This window comes from Balaenoptera physalus (genome assembly GCF_965194825.1).
Source record: "Balaenoptera physalus genome assembly, chromosome: 1".
NCBI lineage: Eukaryota > Metazoa > Chordata > Mammalia > Artiodactyla > Balaenopteridae > Balaenoptera > Balaenoptera physalus.
The window spans coordinates 159,961,332-159,978,223 of record NC_138882.1 but is presented as its reverse complement, the minus strand read 5'-3'; the positions used below and the strand labels follow the sequence as shown (position 1 = coordinate 159,978,223).

Sequence of the window (16,892 nt, the reverse complement as noted above, 5' to 3'; positions counted from 1 at the left end):
GGACAGCTATTCCCTCAGCCACAGCTGGCTGGCCTGAGCGGCTCAGCACCTCTCCCTGAGCTGCAGGGTCCTGGATGCCACGTGCTGTGACATATCCCTGGGCTGGCTCAGCCGCTGGGTGCATTCTGTCCTCTGTGTGTCCTTCTTGCTACAGCCCAACTGTCTCAGACACACAGCTCCTGAGGGCAAGATGCCTTTGAATCCTGTCCCCTTCTGGCTGGTTCACCTGTTTCAGCCCGGCAGGGGGTCTGGTCTGGGTCAGGGTCTGTGTTCAGAGGCTAGGAGCTGAAGGAACTTGTCTGCCTACTGTGCAAGGGTGGTTCCCTTAAACAGATCCAGGCGTGGCGATGTGTGAGTGTCTGCGGCTGGTGGCATGGCAGTGAGGCAGGAGAGCTTGGTGGTTAAGAGCTCTGACCCTAGAGAGATGTGTGTTTAAATTCTAGCTCTCCTGCTGCCTTGGGTGCATGACAACCTTCCTGAGCCTCAGTTTCCTTATATACAGTAGAGGTGACAGCCCCAATCTCACAGGGTTTGGGAATTCAATGAGATTACAGACATAAAGTCCTCTGTACTACATCTGGCACTCAGCAAATCTTGTGGAAGGATACAGGTGTGGATGGCGGATTCAGACCAGACCAAACAAACAAATTCCTTTCTCCACAGGCCACAGGCCTCGCTTTGTCCAGCTGGGTCAATAGTGTCAAGGACAGAAGCAGCTGTGAAGAAGGGTCCAGAACCCTGCAGAAAAAAAGAGCAGCTCCCAGGGGACCCAGCTGATACCAGGGGCAGAAGCACCAATGCTGGAACCAAAACTTGGGGGCAGGAATGTCACACAGCAGTTTCAGGTGGGAGGGGCAGGGGCCCAGCTTAAGGACTGTCAGGTGGCTTGAGGTCAGATGAGGTGGGTTAGTAGGGCTGGTCCGTGAGGTACGGATCGTCCCTTGAGTACTGTGGGCTTGGAAGGAGGGGCTGCTGTGAACACCACTGGAGTGGAGGCTGACTGGACTGCTCTAGGTGTTAATTCTCAGGGTACCAGACCTGTACAGGATCGGGGGAAGCGCTGGCCTGGTCTGGGCCCTGACATTGTCTCTCACCTTAAACCAGTGGTAATGACTTGCAAATATTGATGAAAACACGAACTACAGAGACTGTGTTTTTCGGGGAGTGAAGGTGGGGAGAGGGGATAAGGAGGAAAATAAACTGAAATGAAGTCCGGTTATCTCCCATCTGTGGCTGCTCCTAATCCCCCAGCCCAAAGGAATCCAATGCAGCCCCTTATCTGCCCTGTCAATCACTCCATCACCGCCCAGTGCTTGGTGGGCACCGCACGCCCTCGCACACACTCAAGCACATGCTCACACACGCACACACTCACTCCGACTCTTGCTCCAACACTCCTGCCCACCCCCAGCCCATTACTCCTCTGAGCAGGAGCAGCCAGCACGCAGGTCCTGCCAGATGGATGCAATTTGCATAATATCAGCAGCGGAGGCTGCAAGATCACCAGGGGTCAGGGCGCTGACATCCCCGCACAGTCTATCTGCAAGTGCTAATTTGGCCAGCATTGATCTGTCTTTCTGATTTCTTTGTCATTTACGTCTGCGATGGTTTGACAGGAGATACAGAGAGAGACAAGGGGAGGCCAAGCCAGGCCTGGGGCTAGGAAGGTAGGGAAACAAAGATTGTACTTCCCAGTGCATCTCACACACACAGACACACACCAGAACCTCCTCCATCTACCTGCCACTACACTCATCCATCCGTCCATCCATTTTTCCATCTGTGGTTGCTCCTGAAGACTAGAGCCTGGTATCTGGCAAGGACCAGTTCCTCAGATGTCCTTGGACTCCAAGGGTGCCAGCTCAGGGGGGAAGGCGTGAGCAGCCCTGAGCACTGATGCAGGCAGGCCAGTGGAGGCCCTGTCAATGCCTGGAGACTTATCCCTCCTTGTGGCTGGCCATCCCCTGGCTCCTCACTTTCTCTGGGACACACTAGAAAGAACTGGACGGGGCGGAGGTGGGACGTGGTGTAGGGGAGTGGTAGTGCTGGGGAAACAAGCACACTCCAGCTGTCTCTGACGCCTCCTCATAAGGCAGCTGTGCTGACTCCTCCCCTCCCAGCCCTGAAGATGGCCAAAGCAGGGGGCAGGGGGCGAGGCACCCCTCTGCCTCTCCGGGACAGGGCTATCATGTCTGCAGAAGCCTCATATCAACTCTTCACCACCCTCAGGTCACCCAAAGCCCAGACTGGGCTCTGACTGATTCTAAAGGCCCCTAGCTCAGCCAGGAAGCCCAAGATCAGATCGGGTCTACATCCTACCTGCTGGACCCTTGGCCAGAGTCCCCACATTCTCCCCTGCCTTGGGAGGAAGGTTCACCACAGGGATGGGGATGCTGCCTGGGCAGGAGATGTCATGGGGGAGGGGAGGGGAGGAGAAGATGGGAATTCTGGGAAGGAAGAGCCCACTGCAGAGAGGTGGGCATGGTCACTCTGTCAAGGGAGGCAGAGGGGCTTAAGCCTTCCAAGGGTGCCCCCCAGTGGCTCTGTCTTCGCCCCACCTCTTTCCCTCGCCACGGCAGCAGGAGCAGGTGATCAGAAGGAACTCCCTGCTGGGCAAGAGGGGGGCTGGCGTTTGGTGTGTGCTAATCCCGGGCCGAGGTCTTCAGAGGGACCGGGGAACTTCAAGGAGGGAAAGGCAGAGCTGTACTGCAGACGAGCTCATTAGCCAGCACCCCACCCCCCCACGAGGAGGAGGGCGGGCAGCCCAGGGAGCGCGGCAGCGGAGGCGGCAGAGAAAAGGCTGTCACTGTCCTTTCTTCCTTTTGGTACAAGCATCTCCCTGAACCAACGATTCTCCTGCAGTGACACCTCTCACGGGCACTAATGAGATCCATGTCACAGAGCTAATGTGCTCTGACTGGACTCTGATAGACACCCCACTCCTTCAGGGGAGCCCACAGGCCAGCACTGCCCCCCAGGGCCAAGCCCCACCTGCCACCTGCCGGCTCGCTCTCTTGCCAAACTGTGCTGGGCAGCAAGCTCCTGAGAGAGCCCACCCGGTGTCGGGCCATCCCGTCTCACCTGGAGCCTTTGGGGCCCCCAGTCCCTGAGCAGAGAGGGTAAGCAACCAGGGCAGGACCACCTAGCTGGGCACCAGGGAAGGTTCCGACTGTTCTCTCCGCCTGTGACACCAGCAGTCTGTGGGGCCTCTGTGTCCCAACAACAGGGGAAATCGGACATTTCCTGTGCAGACTTCCAAAAAGAAGGAAGGGAAGGAGGCCCAGGCCCCGCCCTTAGAGAGGTCAAGTACGTAGGGCCTGATCATTACGTATAACTGGGGTCCAGGGATGTATTCTGTGCGCTTACAGTGGGAGGGCCAGGCAAGATCCCCAGAGGAGGGGGCCCCTGGAATATGGGCAGGATTTTCCTGGGCCACGAGGTGGAGAGCAAACAGAAATCACAGTGCAGAACTAACTGTCGGGGTCAGGAGGAGGCTGGAAGCCAAGTGTTAGGGCCCTGGCTCCAAGGGCAACTGTAGCAGGGTGAAGGGTGGAGATGCCCCCGCCCCTTTCTTCCTCAGGTGCTGCTACCGAAGATTGTCAAGACCTGTGTGTTTTACACAACACTGAGGGAAATGCAGAACGTGAGCTTGTTTTCTTCCTCACCATCTCTGCTGGCAGCACAAAGCCCAAGACCAAAAAGGTGCTCCTAGTTCAGCACGGTGGTGAGAACACAGGCTTTGTGATCAGGTGGACCTGGGTTTGAATCCTGGCTCCTGTGTGACCTCAAGCAAGTCACTTAACTAAGCCTGAGTCTCCCAATCTGTAAAATGGGAACGATAATGCCTGCCTTCATGAGAGTGTGAAAATTAAATTAGCGCCCCCAGGTAATGTGAGTGCCGTGCTGACCACTTGCTGAAATGAAAGAAGGCCCACTCAGCAGTCCCCTCTGGAGGCCGCCCTGCCTCAGAAGCCGCCCGAGCCAAGAGCGTTGACGGAGCCCGCTGACCCAGCCAGTCAGCAGTCCTACAAACGTGCAGTCCCCTCACCTACAACCTGCTCCATGCCACCCTGCTCACCAGGCTCCCAAGGGCAAATCCGCCCCCCCAGGAGGAGGCGTCCCTCCCTGACCACGAGCCCACTCGGACAGCCCCCGAGCCCCCTCTCTGCCTGGAGCTCCATCCCTGAACCCTACTTCTTCCTCAGTCCCCAGGGCCAAGCCCTCACCCCATCCTGGCGACCGTACCTGTGAGCTGGGTGGGGGCAGGGCCCTGTGGCTGTCATCTCCCAACGCACGTTCAGCACCTGCCACACAGTAGATGCAAAGCAGACGTCCACCACCTCCCTCCCCATGGCCACTGCCGGCCCTGAACTAACCACCACCTCTCCCGCATGCCTTATTACACACACCCCCCACCACGCCCGTGGCCTCCCCTTCTGCGATTTCTCCTCACTAGTCCTCCCTATACAAACTCTCAGATGGCGCTGACTGGAACCCAACTCTGACCAGGTCGCTCCTCTACCCAAACACCCTGCGGCTCCCACTCAAACAGCTCAGCCGGGCGCACCGATTCCAGCGGGCCCCTCCCTTCCACAGCCTAGGCCCCTGCCCTGCCCGGCAGCCCAAGCCTCCAGCACGCCTGCCCCCTTACTCTGTCAGCGCCTCCTCCACCCCAATGTTCAGCAGGAGTCCCCGCCAGGTAGGCCCCACAGGCTTCCCCTGCCACACATACCTTAGAAGGAGACTCAGAAGATCCCTCCAGGGCCCAGGGTCCTCGGTGATCTGCACACCCCACCACTGCCCCCCACGGCATTGTGGGAGAAGCCAGCAGCTCCTGGAGAGCGCCAGGCTGTGGGGTCCGCAGAGCCCTTCCCCAGCGTCACCAGTGCCGCCTCACCTCCCAGCAAGATACATACCACTCCCCACTTCGGGCTGGCAGCTCCTCACACAGTTAATTAGCACCATGTCACTGAGGACCAGCCTGAGTGGCCAGTGACAGGAGCTGACCCCTGACCCCAGGGCTGGGAAACAGTCCACATCAAACTCTTACAGCGCGACCCTTTTAGCACGCACAGTAACTCGGGGCACCGCCAGCTGAAGCTCATTAAAGCTGTCTCTTTGGCGCGAGGGCCATTAACCTCACCGCTCAAAACCCGCACCTCCCCTCCCCGCCTCTCCCAGCCCAATTAATGCCCTGCATCCCCCCCCCTCCTTCCAAGCACCCTCACCCACACCTCAGAGCCAGCCAGGAGCTGGCAGGGCAGCCCTCTTCATTCACAGATACAAGGACCAAGTGCCAGGAGCCCCCAGTGCCCTGGGGAGACCCTGGCATGGGCAGAGCGACAGAGGAGGCAGCTCCTTGAGCAGCCACTGTGTGCTCAGACCGCACAGGCCCTTCACACAGGGGACCTCGCTGAGCTTTCCCAACAGCCCGGAGAGGCAGGTAGCATTGGCCCTTGTCTAAGGTCACGGGGCCTGAACTGCTTCTGGCTCCAAACCCCTGACTTCATTGTCACTCATAGCCTTGGGCTGTCCCCTGGGGCCCACCCAGACGGAAAAACCTTCTTCTCTGAAGAAAGAGGGAATACTTCAGGGGTCCCACCCCAGAGTCAACATGGGTGAACCAACAAGAATGACATTACTGAGTCCCAGGAGGCAGCAGAAAGTGGGAACAAGGAACCCCTTCCTCTCACAAACACCCCCAGGACAGATACACAGAAGCAGGGCACCCAACTCAAGGCTGAGTGGGGTGCATTAACGCAGTCCTGCCAGCCCCTCCCACCACGCAGACTCAGTTTCTGGCAGCTCCTCCTTCCCTGGGCCAATGCAAGTCTTCTCAGTGGCCTTGGTTCTCTGGTCCCTCCCTTTCCCGTCACACTTGCACTGATTCATCCACTCACTCACTCACTAACTGTCCATTCATCTACCATAGCATTTGTTGAGCACCTACTTAGAACTAGTGTGTACAGCACCAACTGCCTCACTGATTCTGGATCAGAGCTCTGATCCTGTCCTTATCTCACTCACGAACTTCCTGTCTCCTCAAAACCTCACAAAAAGCCACACCCTCTAACCTGGCATTCAAGGCTGGCTTGTTCCCTGTTTATTTTCTAGCCGTTTCCTAACCCAAATGTCCCACTCCAGTCACGGCAAACTACTTGCAGACGTCCAAAATTATCCTCTCAGCATGTCAGGCTTCCTCCTGCCCTTGGGCTTTTGTACACACAGTTTCCCCAAAGTGGAAAACCCTTCCTCCATCTGCCTGCCTAGCAAACTCCTATTCATCCTTCAGGGATCCCCTGACTCAAGTCATCTTCTCTAGGAAACTTTCTGCTGACCTCCAAGGCCTATCAGCTTGCTAGGTTTGGGGTCTCCTCTAGGCTGTACAAAATAACTCCTGTGGGAGGGAACAGCAGTGGTTGTGGGGTACTCCCAATTCCCCAGGCCCGTTGACCACTTTCTCTTTCCCCCTGGACCCCAGGAGAGCCTTGGGGGCCAATAAGAATGATATGGGGCATCCCTGAAGTCAGTGAAATGTAAATGAAGAAGTAGAAGCCACTTGGCAACTGAGGACAGGGGAAACCTCCCCTGGGGCAGCCCAGGAGTTTCTATCACCACCCTGAGTACCCTGGGTGGCAACTGCCCAGTTCAGTCTCTGTCTCCTCCCAGGATGTGAGCTCCCTGAGGACAGGAACATCCACTCAGCATGCCCAGCTCTACTAGGCACCTGTGATGTCCGCAGACAGGATTAGGGGCCAGTCTGTAGCAGGTGACTGGACCCTTTCGGTGTTACCTGGCCAGTCCCCTCCCCCTCATACCTCCCCAAAGGTACACAGGTTATGATAATGTCGTAGCACCACCCAGGGACACCCCTGCTCCTCCCCACTTGGAACAAAGCCTATGCCTGTCAAGTACTCTGCTTGAAAGCATTTGTATGCACATGTGTGCAGATGCACACACAAAATAAGATACACAGAAATGAACAAACACACTTTCTGATGGATGCACATACAGGCTGATGGTTGCTTCCATACACGGACAGGTGCCCCCAGGAAAATGTATATAGATACACTGTTACACATACACACATACACGCATCCCTCAAAAAAGATACACATACATGGACACATATAAACCCCTAGACAAACACAGAGACATGCAGCTGAAGGTGCCATTCACACACACATACACTCACAGACACATATCCACAATGATATATAAGAAGCTAGCAGAGCCTCCAATGCCTAGAACCAGCCCCCTCCCATGCAGGAATCCCCCTGAGGGTGCACCCCCATCTGGTACCCCAAGTGGCCCCTCCCAACCCAGGCACCGCTCAATGGAGGCTGCTGCTCCTACGGGGGAGTTCAATACCCTGTGGACAGAGCCATCGGTCAGAAGGACCCTGACTAATTAAAAGCTGGTGAGGTTTAAATAATTCATCTCCTTAACTCCCATTGATCGCCCAGTTTAGTGGCCACAGACTTGAAACAATATTAAACAGCCTTCTCTAGCTCCACGGGGGTTGGGTAAGCTGACATGTGCCCACCCCTCTGAGGACATCACCCATCAGAGATGCAGCCAAGGGCAGGATCCCTTGGCCTGAATCCAAGGCCACCTGTGACCCACCCAAAGCCCAGACCCCAGCCTCCTCTTGAATATTGTTTTGAGAGATCCTTTCCAATGGTCAGATTCCACTACTCCCCTCACTCCACCCCCATTCCCTGCTCCCCCCAGCTAGGGAGAGCACCTGGCTGGAGCACTGAATGAGCCATGGAACCCCTCTGTGTGCCAGGGGACTGGGGCATGTGGGCAGGGGATGGACCGAGTTGCCAGAGGGATATGTGGAGGGACTGACCAATGCCGCTGTGGGGCCGGCCTATGTGTTGCAGGCTGAGGCCCTTGTTCATGTCTAGAAGTCCATTCTTGGGCCAGCAGCCCATGGCGAAGCTGTAAGCCTGGAAGACAGGAGGCAAGAGTGGTTACCAGAGGCCCTGACCCCTGACCCAATCCCATCACTCACCAACACCCCCAGCCCCCCATGTCTTCCCAGCAAGGGCTTACTCTCATCATGCCACTTCATGAGAGTCCCCTTGCTGGGTCCCCTTTCCACCAGGGCCCCCTCCAGAAAACCCCTTCCTTCTCCACAGCTCCCTTTCTCCTGGGCATCACCCCATCAGAGGCCCCCGGCTCCCATGGGGTGCCCCTCACCAGGCTCCTTTCTAAAGCTCCCATTTACTAAGATTCTCCTGATCAGGACCCCTCCTCTCATAGGGCATCCGCTTCACCCCACTCCCCCCCTTTCCAGAGTCCCCGGCCCTCTGCTGGGCCCCCTCCCCACAGCATTACTGGTCACAAAGACTGCTGTCAGAAGGGACTTGGAGACCAATATATCCAGACTTCACTCCACAGACAGGAAAACTGAAGCCAGAGACCAGGGCGCCAACTACCTGCCTGTGGTCAAGTTGCTTTTGACCTGGAGGCAGGCCAGACTGCGGAGCTGAGTGCCACATGGGGGCTCAGCTGAGGAGGGGTAAGCTCACCTGGCTGACTCAGGCAGCTGTGAGGGGAGCATGTGAAGAGTGTGTGTGTGTGTGTGTGTGTGTGTGTGTGTGGTGGGGAGCAGATCTCGCTGAAGGTCAAGTGCTCACTTATGCATATTCAAAGCGGCCACCCATCGATCTGTACTTAATTGTTTTCCTGGGGTTGGGGAAGGAAGTGCGGGGGGTATCGATCTGCTCAGGCCCCCAGCACTCCATTGTCCCCCTCTGTCCCCTGGCCGCCACCCACCTCCATGGTGGGGGGGCGGGGCACACGTCAGGCCAGGGACAGCACCTTCTCTTACATCCCTTACAGGCTCGATGACCAGATGTCACAGATGAGGAAACTGAGGCCAAGAAGAGACTTATAAGGGTTAGAATGCTATTAAGTGGCCCAACAGGGATTTAATTCCTGTTCAGCCTGCTAGCAAGTCCCAGGCTTCTACCAGTGGGCTTGCGAGGCTAGTTGACTCTTTAAACATTGCCCATCTCCTCACCTTAGAAGTCCCCAAACACCAGGCTGTCCTCCCAGGGGCAGGAAGGTGACAGCGTGTGGGACAGTGGTCAGTGGGAATGAAGCTTGGGTGAGTTTCCAGAAGCTGGATGGTGAGTCCACTGGTGGAACTAAGGTGACTGCTAGCCATGGTCAGGTAGGCACTGCAGAGCCCCCACCCACCACTGGGCCCAGGAGGTCCCCACCCCACTATAGACTGCCTCCCAGTGGAAGAGTGCCCAGCACGGGGTCAAAAACGGAGGACAGGAGGCTGGACACACAGGCTGTGCCAGGACCAAGGGGCTGGGCAGAGGTCTAGTACCCTTCCTTCCCAGCTGCAGGAACCAAAGCCTCAGCCCCTTGGGCACTGGGAGGCTAGGAGCCAGTGTACTTCAACCTCAGCCCCCTCCAAAGCCACTTTCCTTGACCACAGAGGTACCAGCCACAGCCCAACTTCCCAGCGAACCCTCCCACCCTTCCCCAGGCCACAGCTGTACCCACAAATCGGGGGCTGAGCGTGAGGCTCAAGGACAGGGGAGAGGACGCTGGCTTGGAGCCAGGGCAGAGCTGGGACACAGGCAGCAAGGAGAACAGCCAGTGGGCGGTGCACAGCTGGAGGAGCTGCTGAGCGTGGTCAGGGCCGCGGCTGGAGCGCAGTGGGCCAGAGAGCAGTGGCGGGCTGGCTTTCAAGTACTTTAAAATCACTTACAAAGGGCGGATTAAACGATCAGAAATTCCATTTAATAGGACAAATAAAGAAATAACAATCTACTCTATCAGCCTGGAGAAGGCGAGCTGGATGGGTTTTTTTCCCCCTCTAAAAAGGAAAAAGGGAAGGAAGGGGGAAAAAAAGAAGGATAATGTGTGTTTACTCAAGCAAAGAAAAAAATATTTAAGTGATGTCGGGGAGAAGATTGCAGTAACTAGTGAAGAATAACATCGTCTACTTTGCTGTCAAATCACACCCGAATTTCAGTAATAGATTCTCGGCTGACACTCAATTCAATTCGAAGGTGATCCTGCTTTATCCCAGCCCATCAAATATTAAACACTTGCATTAGCAGGTGCTGCCGCTTCCCGGCTTAAAGCGGCGGGCGGGCGGCAGGGCTGCGGAGGCCCCTCTGCTCCGCTTGCGGCTCGGGGACAGGGCAGCTCAGCGTTATCTGCACGTCATCCTGAGTCTTATCGCAGCTAAGCGGGAAGACCACTTCAGATAACATTAGGCGCTTGCCCCGATGCGTCACCATGATTAGATTATTATAATTATGACTCCCCAAGATCTTCTGCAGACGGGGATGTGCGGAAGCGGGGTGGAGGGCAGCAGAGACCAGGAGGGCCAGACTGGGCCTGGCTGGTCCAGGGCAAGCGGGGACCCACGGGGGGAAAACAGGGGTACGAGGCAAGGCGGCAGCCTGGTCCCGCCTGACGAATGCCTTTCAGGAAGGGCAGTCTAGCTTGTCAGAGCCGAGGCGAGATGAATTGGCGTCTCCACCACGGCCGCGGGTGTCATGCCGCACAGTTTCGTATTCCCAGATAAGGCGTGATAACCAATTGCTGCCGTGACATGGCCTCATCCAGCACTTCCTCAGGGGGGCATGGGCGGGGGGAGGGGAAGGCACGTGCACATGGGTCTGCCAAGCTCCTAATAAGAGGGATTTAATTTTTACAAATGCTGCTTCCAGCGGGGCCTTCACATACCAGCCAAAGTCCAAAATGATATTAAAAACGGTTAATTAAAACTGCTCTCCTTCAGCCTGGGCTCTCCCCCTGCTGCCCCTGCTGAGAACCCTGGCATATCTCCTCCAGGTACTGCCATGCACCTCTGCAGAGCTGAACCTTCAGACGTGACCACCTGCCTCGTGGAACCCCCCCTAGGCACAGTACCAGGGCACAGCCCCACAAGCTCCCCTCAACTCCTGCTATCCCGGGTACCCCTCAGGCACAGCCAGCAGAGAGCCACCCAGAGAACACAGGGTCCTGTCACAATTTGTGCTCCTATCAATGTGTGGTCTGCATCTTGCACCTGCTGCCCCTGTGAGCCTGTACCCACATGCCCACCACCCCCAGCACTCCCTTCTAAAGTCCCTCCCCTACTCCCCCCAACCCCAGATATATACACCATCGAGCACGAGTACACACACCCACCAAACTCTCCCTCAGGTGACTCAGCCCATCCTTCCATTCCCTACTCCCTTCAGGCATCCTCCCTAAGAGATTACATCCATCTGTGAATCTTAGCAGAGCCTTCCCAGGAGTCCAGCTCAGGGCAAGGTGATGTGGGCTATATCTCAGAGATTCTGGCTGAGAAGTCAAGGCTGGGACCAGAGAACCATCAGAGCAGGAGGACTGGGGAGGCTGTCCCCTGTGGGTTGCCCACAAGCACAATGGAGAAAGACAGGCCCATGAGGGGTTGGAGATGGCTAGGAGAGCTTCCTCCTAGGAAGTGGTACTGGAGGCACCAGGAAGAAGACACAGCAAGGACAAAGGAGAATAACAGGAGCAAGCTTGATGAGAACAGGCAAAGGCTGGGGTGTGGCTGGGGCAGCCAACGTGGGTGGAAGGAGAAAATATCTTGAGGGCTGCCTCCCAGCTCTGTGCAACACTGGCCGCTGTCATCAGTCAAGGGGCCCTAATATTGTCTACCCCCTTTCTCCCACCTACTTCCTATCCCCACTCCCTCCCTCTCTTCTGCCAGCCTTTGGGGTGTGGGGTAAGGGACCCAAAAGCTTTCTGACCCTGATCAGTGCTGGGCAGAAATTTAAGAGCCAAAGCCTGTGCCTGGGCCCCTTTCCCATTCTGGTTCCAAATTCTCTGGGTGCCACTTCTCTAGCTGCACCTTTCCCAGCTACCAGGGCCCAACCTGCCCATCTGTGGCTTCCTGGCCAGAGGGTGGGGCAGGTGGAAGGATGACAGAGGAGTCCTATCCAGGGCAGGTAGAGTCGGGGTGAAAGATGCTGGGCCTCCCAAACCACCCACCCCAGCCCTGTGCCAGGCAGGCAACACACGTTCCTTCCCCTGGGCTGCTGTAATTTCCATGCGCAGGGAAGCAGGTGCCGAGCTGTTCCCGGCTGGCTCTCCCCTCTCGCGGCTCTGCCCGCCTTGGCTGCTGCCCCATTAGCTTAGTGGCCAGCCATCTGCGACGGGCCTGCCGCGCAGCCCTGCTGTAGGCGCGGCGGGTGGCCCCCTGTGTAACAGGGAGCTTTGCCATTAGCGCCTTTAATATTCTGACACCTCAGCACAGCCTGCTATTACATGCAAACGCTGATCGCCCTGTGAAATTACATTGCTGGGCCCGCGAAATGGAATCGTGTATAATCAGCCTCCTCCATGCACTGTCAGTCCCATCACAAACACTGCGCCCGGCGGCTTATGGGGGCTTAGCAGCTGCGACAAGTGTATTGGGTTTAATAGATGAAGTAGCCCTCATCGGCAGCAGCATCAGATCCTTCAAAGAGGAAAGAAGAGGCATCGACAGCTGCTAGGGTGTCTCTGCCCACCCATTTGCTACCTTACCAGGGCCCTGAGAGTTGGGTGGACACAGAGTGGGCAGGGCAGTGGCTGGGTCTAGAACCCAGCTCAGACCGCAAAGAGAAGCACAAACTGCTCTGCAACTTCCAGAAAACCCAGAGCCTGCAAGCTGGCAGCAGCACATCTGACCCATCCATCCTCCCCACGAGGTTACCCTGTGGGCCTAAGGCTGAAGGGCCATTTCCCAAGAGGAGGAACCAAATCAAATCACCTGTCTTTCCCATAAACACCCAACAGGCAAAGATATAGAGGTGATACTCTGGAGGATGGGGGGAGAGAGAGTCTGACAGACATAACTACTACCTAATCTTTTCTTTAACTGGCCAACACATCTATAGTTGGTGAACCAAGTACCAAGGCAACAAGTATACATGAGGATGGCGTACCCAGCAGCCCAGGCCTCATGGAAAGGCAGTGTGTTCAGGCTCAGGCACTGGTTCCCAATTCTGCCAATTATTAGCACCATAACTTTGGATGAGTTATTAAACCTCTCTGAGCCTCAACTTCCTGTACTATAAGATGGGATGATAGTTCTTTCTCCCCGGTATACCTGAGGTCACTCAGGAACACCCACTCCCACTGCCACCTCCAAATATTCTTGGTGCCATCACCCAAAATGCAGATTGCCTTTGAGAATGCTGGTCCCTCTCCCTTTTCCAGGTTCAGCTTAACACCGATCACGGCAGACTGTATTTTCCAGTGACTGTCATAACATTATCTTCCATCTCACACATGCTCTTCTTGCAATATGACTCTGATAAACCCGCCATCAAGAGGGGGAGTCTAGGACTTCCCTAGTGGCACAGTGGTTAAGAATCCGCCTGCCAATGCAGGGGACACGGGTTCGAGCCCTGGTCTGGGAAGATCCCACATGCCGCGGAGCAACTAAGCCTGTGCGCCACACTACTGAGCCTGCGCTCTAGAGCCCACAAGCCACAACTACTGAGCCCATGTGCCACAACTACTGAAGCCCATGCTCCACAACAAGAGAAGCCACCGCAATGAGAAGCCCACGCACCGCAATGAAGAGTAGCCCCCGCTCGCCGCAACTAGAGAAAGCCTGCGCGCAGCAACAAAGACCCAACGCAACCAAAAATAAACAATAAATAAATTAATTAATTTTTAAAAAAATCATAAAAAAAGGGGGGGAGCCTATACCTCTCCCTTTGAAATGGGGTGGGCTTTTTTTTTTTTTTTTTTTTACTATTTCAACCAAAACAGTAATGCAGAAGTAATGCGATGTGATTTCAAGGCTATTTCAGAAATGCTGAGGAAGCTTCCTCCTCACTCACTGGAACATTTTCCCTGGAGCCCTGAGCTGCTTGTAAGTGGTAAGACTGCTCCAAGGCAGCCATGCTGTGAGGAAGCCCAAACTAGTCCACAAGGAGAGACCACATGGAGAAGCCATGAGACTAGGTGAAGAAAGAGAGATGCCCAGCCAGCCCCCAGCTGCTCCACCCACACACTGTGCCAGCTCCAGTCACTGACCACAAATACATGAGAGAACCTGGGCCAGAACTACCTAACTGAGCCTTTCCTGAATTCCTGACTCATAGAAACCACGAGAGATAATAAAACAGCTGTCGTTGTTTTAAGTCACTAAGTTTTGGGTGATAAGTTATGCAGCAGTTCTGGAAAACTAATGCCTACTCACTTCTGGATACACTGTGTCAATACTTTCAACTTCCTCTTTCTGGCTGCTTCTAGACAATTCTTCCTCTCTCTCTGGAACCTCATTCCAAATCATCATCACTCTGGGTAACTTCAGTATCTACAGGATAAACCCACTCATGCATCTAGCCTCTTGATTTCTCAGCTCCCTGTGCTCTAATGACCTTCTCCTCTACCAATTTCAGCCATCTGTCCCTGGGGCCACACCCTGGGCCTTATTACCCAGCACTGCTCTCCCCCTGGAATCATACAATGACAGATTCCACTCTGATCGCAGCCTCTGTCCTTCCAGCTTTTGAACCCTCTCTCCCTCTACTCTTGCTTTTTTTCCTCGTCTGTCAATCCCCTTCTAGCCCTTTTCTACCAAACCTAGACCTCTTGAATCTATGACTTCAACCAGCCCAATCTTCAACTTCCCTGCCCATTTATCCTAGTACATCTTCCCTAAGAAACCCCAACATGACTCTGTTTCACCACACATGCACTTGAGCTCAGTGATGCTGGAAAGAAGTCACTGTTCTGTATAGAAAGTGGCCACTATAGATCCAAGATCACTATCTTAGCAACCCTCAATGGTATCCAACCACCCTACTCCCCTCCTACTTTCACAAAGAAAATAAAAGCTGCTAGGCAGAACTCTTCCAACTGCATGCCCTTCATATACAAATGCATCTGTATCCTTCCCCACCTGCTCGTGCACCAATGCTGTTCTAATGGAAGAGACACCTCACTTCCAGTCTAAGGGCAAGCCCACACTTGTGCTGTACGTCTCACTCTTTTTCCACCTCCTCAGGCCCTGTTTCATCTAGTATCCCCTTTCTTTCTAAATTCTGAACCTCCCCATTTCTGCTGGCTCCTTTCCGTTAGCATTCAAGCGTATGCTTGAATCTCTATCATCTTTACATAACTTTTTGTGTCTTAGTTTCCTTTTTGTAAAATGGGGGTAAAAACAGTTCCTACCCCATAGAGTTGATGTGAATGAGTTATTGCATGCACAGTGCTTAAAACGATGCCTGGCTCTTTGAAAGTTACGTAAGTATTAGATAATTATTTTTAAAGTCTTCCGTTCATTCCACATCCTGATCCAGCTACTGCCTGTTCTCCTGTTAACAACCAAACTTCTCAAGGTTGTCTCCACTCACCTCCCCAACAGCCCTTAACCCCTGCAGTCTAGTTGCCAGCCTTATCATGTCACTTAGCTCCAGCGAAGGTCAACAGTCCTCACCATGCTGCCCACGTCTATGGACAGTTTCAGGCTCTTGCTGCCTTTGCCACCCTGCAGCCTGCTTCACATCTTTGAAATCCTTCTCCTTTGATTTTTCTCAACACCCTACTCTTTGAGTTTTCCCCTCTCTCTGACATCTTCCTCACAGTCTCCTGTAGAGTCTTATTCATCTGGTCATGTGTGGGCTTATGCATGTTCCCTTCCTGTTTCTGTCTGTGCTCTACCACTCTCCCTGGGTGATTTCTTAAACTCCCTGGTCTTCAAACTCTCCAATTTGCAAATTGATATTTTTTGCCACTACTTGAGTGTCAAACATATATAGTCTATTGCCTACCTGGCACTTCCACCTGGATTCCACTCAGGCACTTCATTCTCAGTAGGTTTAAAACCAATTTCAACACCTCCTCTCCAAAGTGCCCCTTCTCCTGGGCTTCCAAGTCCCAGTGAAAACCCTTACCACCTACCTGGTCTACCAGAAATGTGGGGGCCAGCCTTGCTTCCTTCTTCTTCCTTACCTCTCACCAAGTCCTGAGATTGCTGTTTCATGCCCCCAAGACTCTACTTGAGCAATTCCTTCAGCCTACCTAGGATGCCCTCTGCCTTCTCCCACTTTTTTCCCCTAATGAACACATACTCTTCTTTCAACACTCAATTCAAAAGTATCTTCCATCACCAGGCCTTTCCTGACTTGTCCCTTCCTTAAACCCACCCAGACTCTGAATAGCATCTGTATTATTAGATTTGTTTACAAATCGGTTACCCCATGATGCTGGGAGACACTCAGGGTGGGGCTGTGTCTGCTCTCTCTGAACGGCCTCCTTTGAGGGAAGGGCAGGAAAGCATCTCTCTGGATATAATTCCGCCAGGCAGAAAGGCCTGGTTTTCAGAGTTGCTGCTCCTGCCAATCCTATTCAGTCTCCTTCAAGAACCACTGTGATCCTGCCCAGCAGAACAGCAATCCCACCCGACCCCCAACCATCCTTGGAACTGGGGGCTCAGCTGCCTGGGTTAGGAAAGAAGGGGAGAGTGGCCCTGTCTCCCTTCTCCTTTTCTGAACTCTTTGGTCTTATGGGTGGTCTTGACTCCATTCCTCGGGCCAGCAGAGACCTGGCCAGCATGGCTATAGCAGCAAAAGGATGGACACTCCCATCAGGTGACACAAACCCATCCTTCCTACCTCCAGCTGATAGTTCTCCATTTTCACAGTGTTCCCTGGCTTCCAACATAATTCAGGGGCACCAGAGCTGCTGCCGCCTCTGTCCATCAACAGCACTTGAGTGCAATAATTATTTTCTCTGTGTACTTAACCTTCCTGCTCACTGCCTACAACAGGACAGCTGCCTCTAGTGCATGGGACCATCACCACAGCAAAGGCAGGGGCTGTGCTACAGGTCCAGGACCCACAACATTTGGAAGACAGCTGCCAGTGCAGTTTGAT

The 16,892-nt window shown here is 54.5% G+C and overlaps 1 protein-coding gene across 15 annotated transcripts in view; it reads right to left on the bottom strand.

The window, feature by feature from the left end:
- Window positions 1-16,892, bottom strand: part of ERI3 (ERI1 exoribonuclease family member 3) — a 128,164-nt gene that overhangs the window by 17,339 nt on the left and 93,933 nt on the right. For 14 of the 15 annotated variants that reach the window (XR_014261894.1, XR_014261895.1, XM_082455690.1 and 11 more), the window contains one exon: window positions 7,856-7,955. The exons of the other annotated variant lie outside the window; for it this stretch is intronic. Coding sequence is in view for 12 of the 14 variants with exons in the window: in XM_082455690.1 (XP_082311816.1) it covers window positions 7,856-7,955 (100 nt within the window). In the remaining 2 variants the exon portion in view is untranslated. The remainder of the gene's footprint in view (window positions 1-7,855; window positions 7,956-16,892) is intronic. 15 annotated transcript variants of the gene reach the window in all.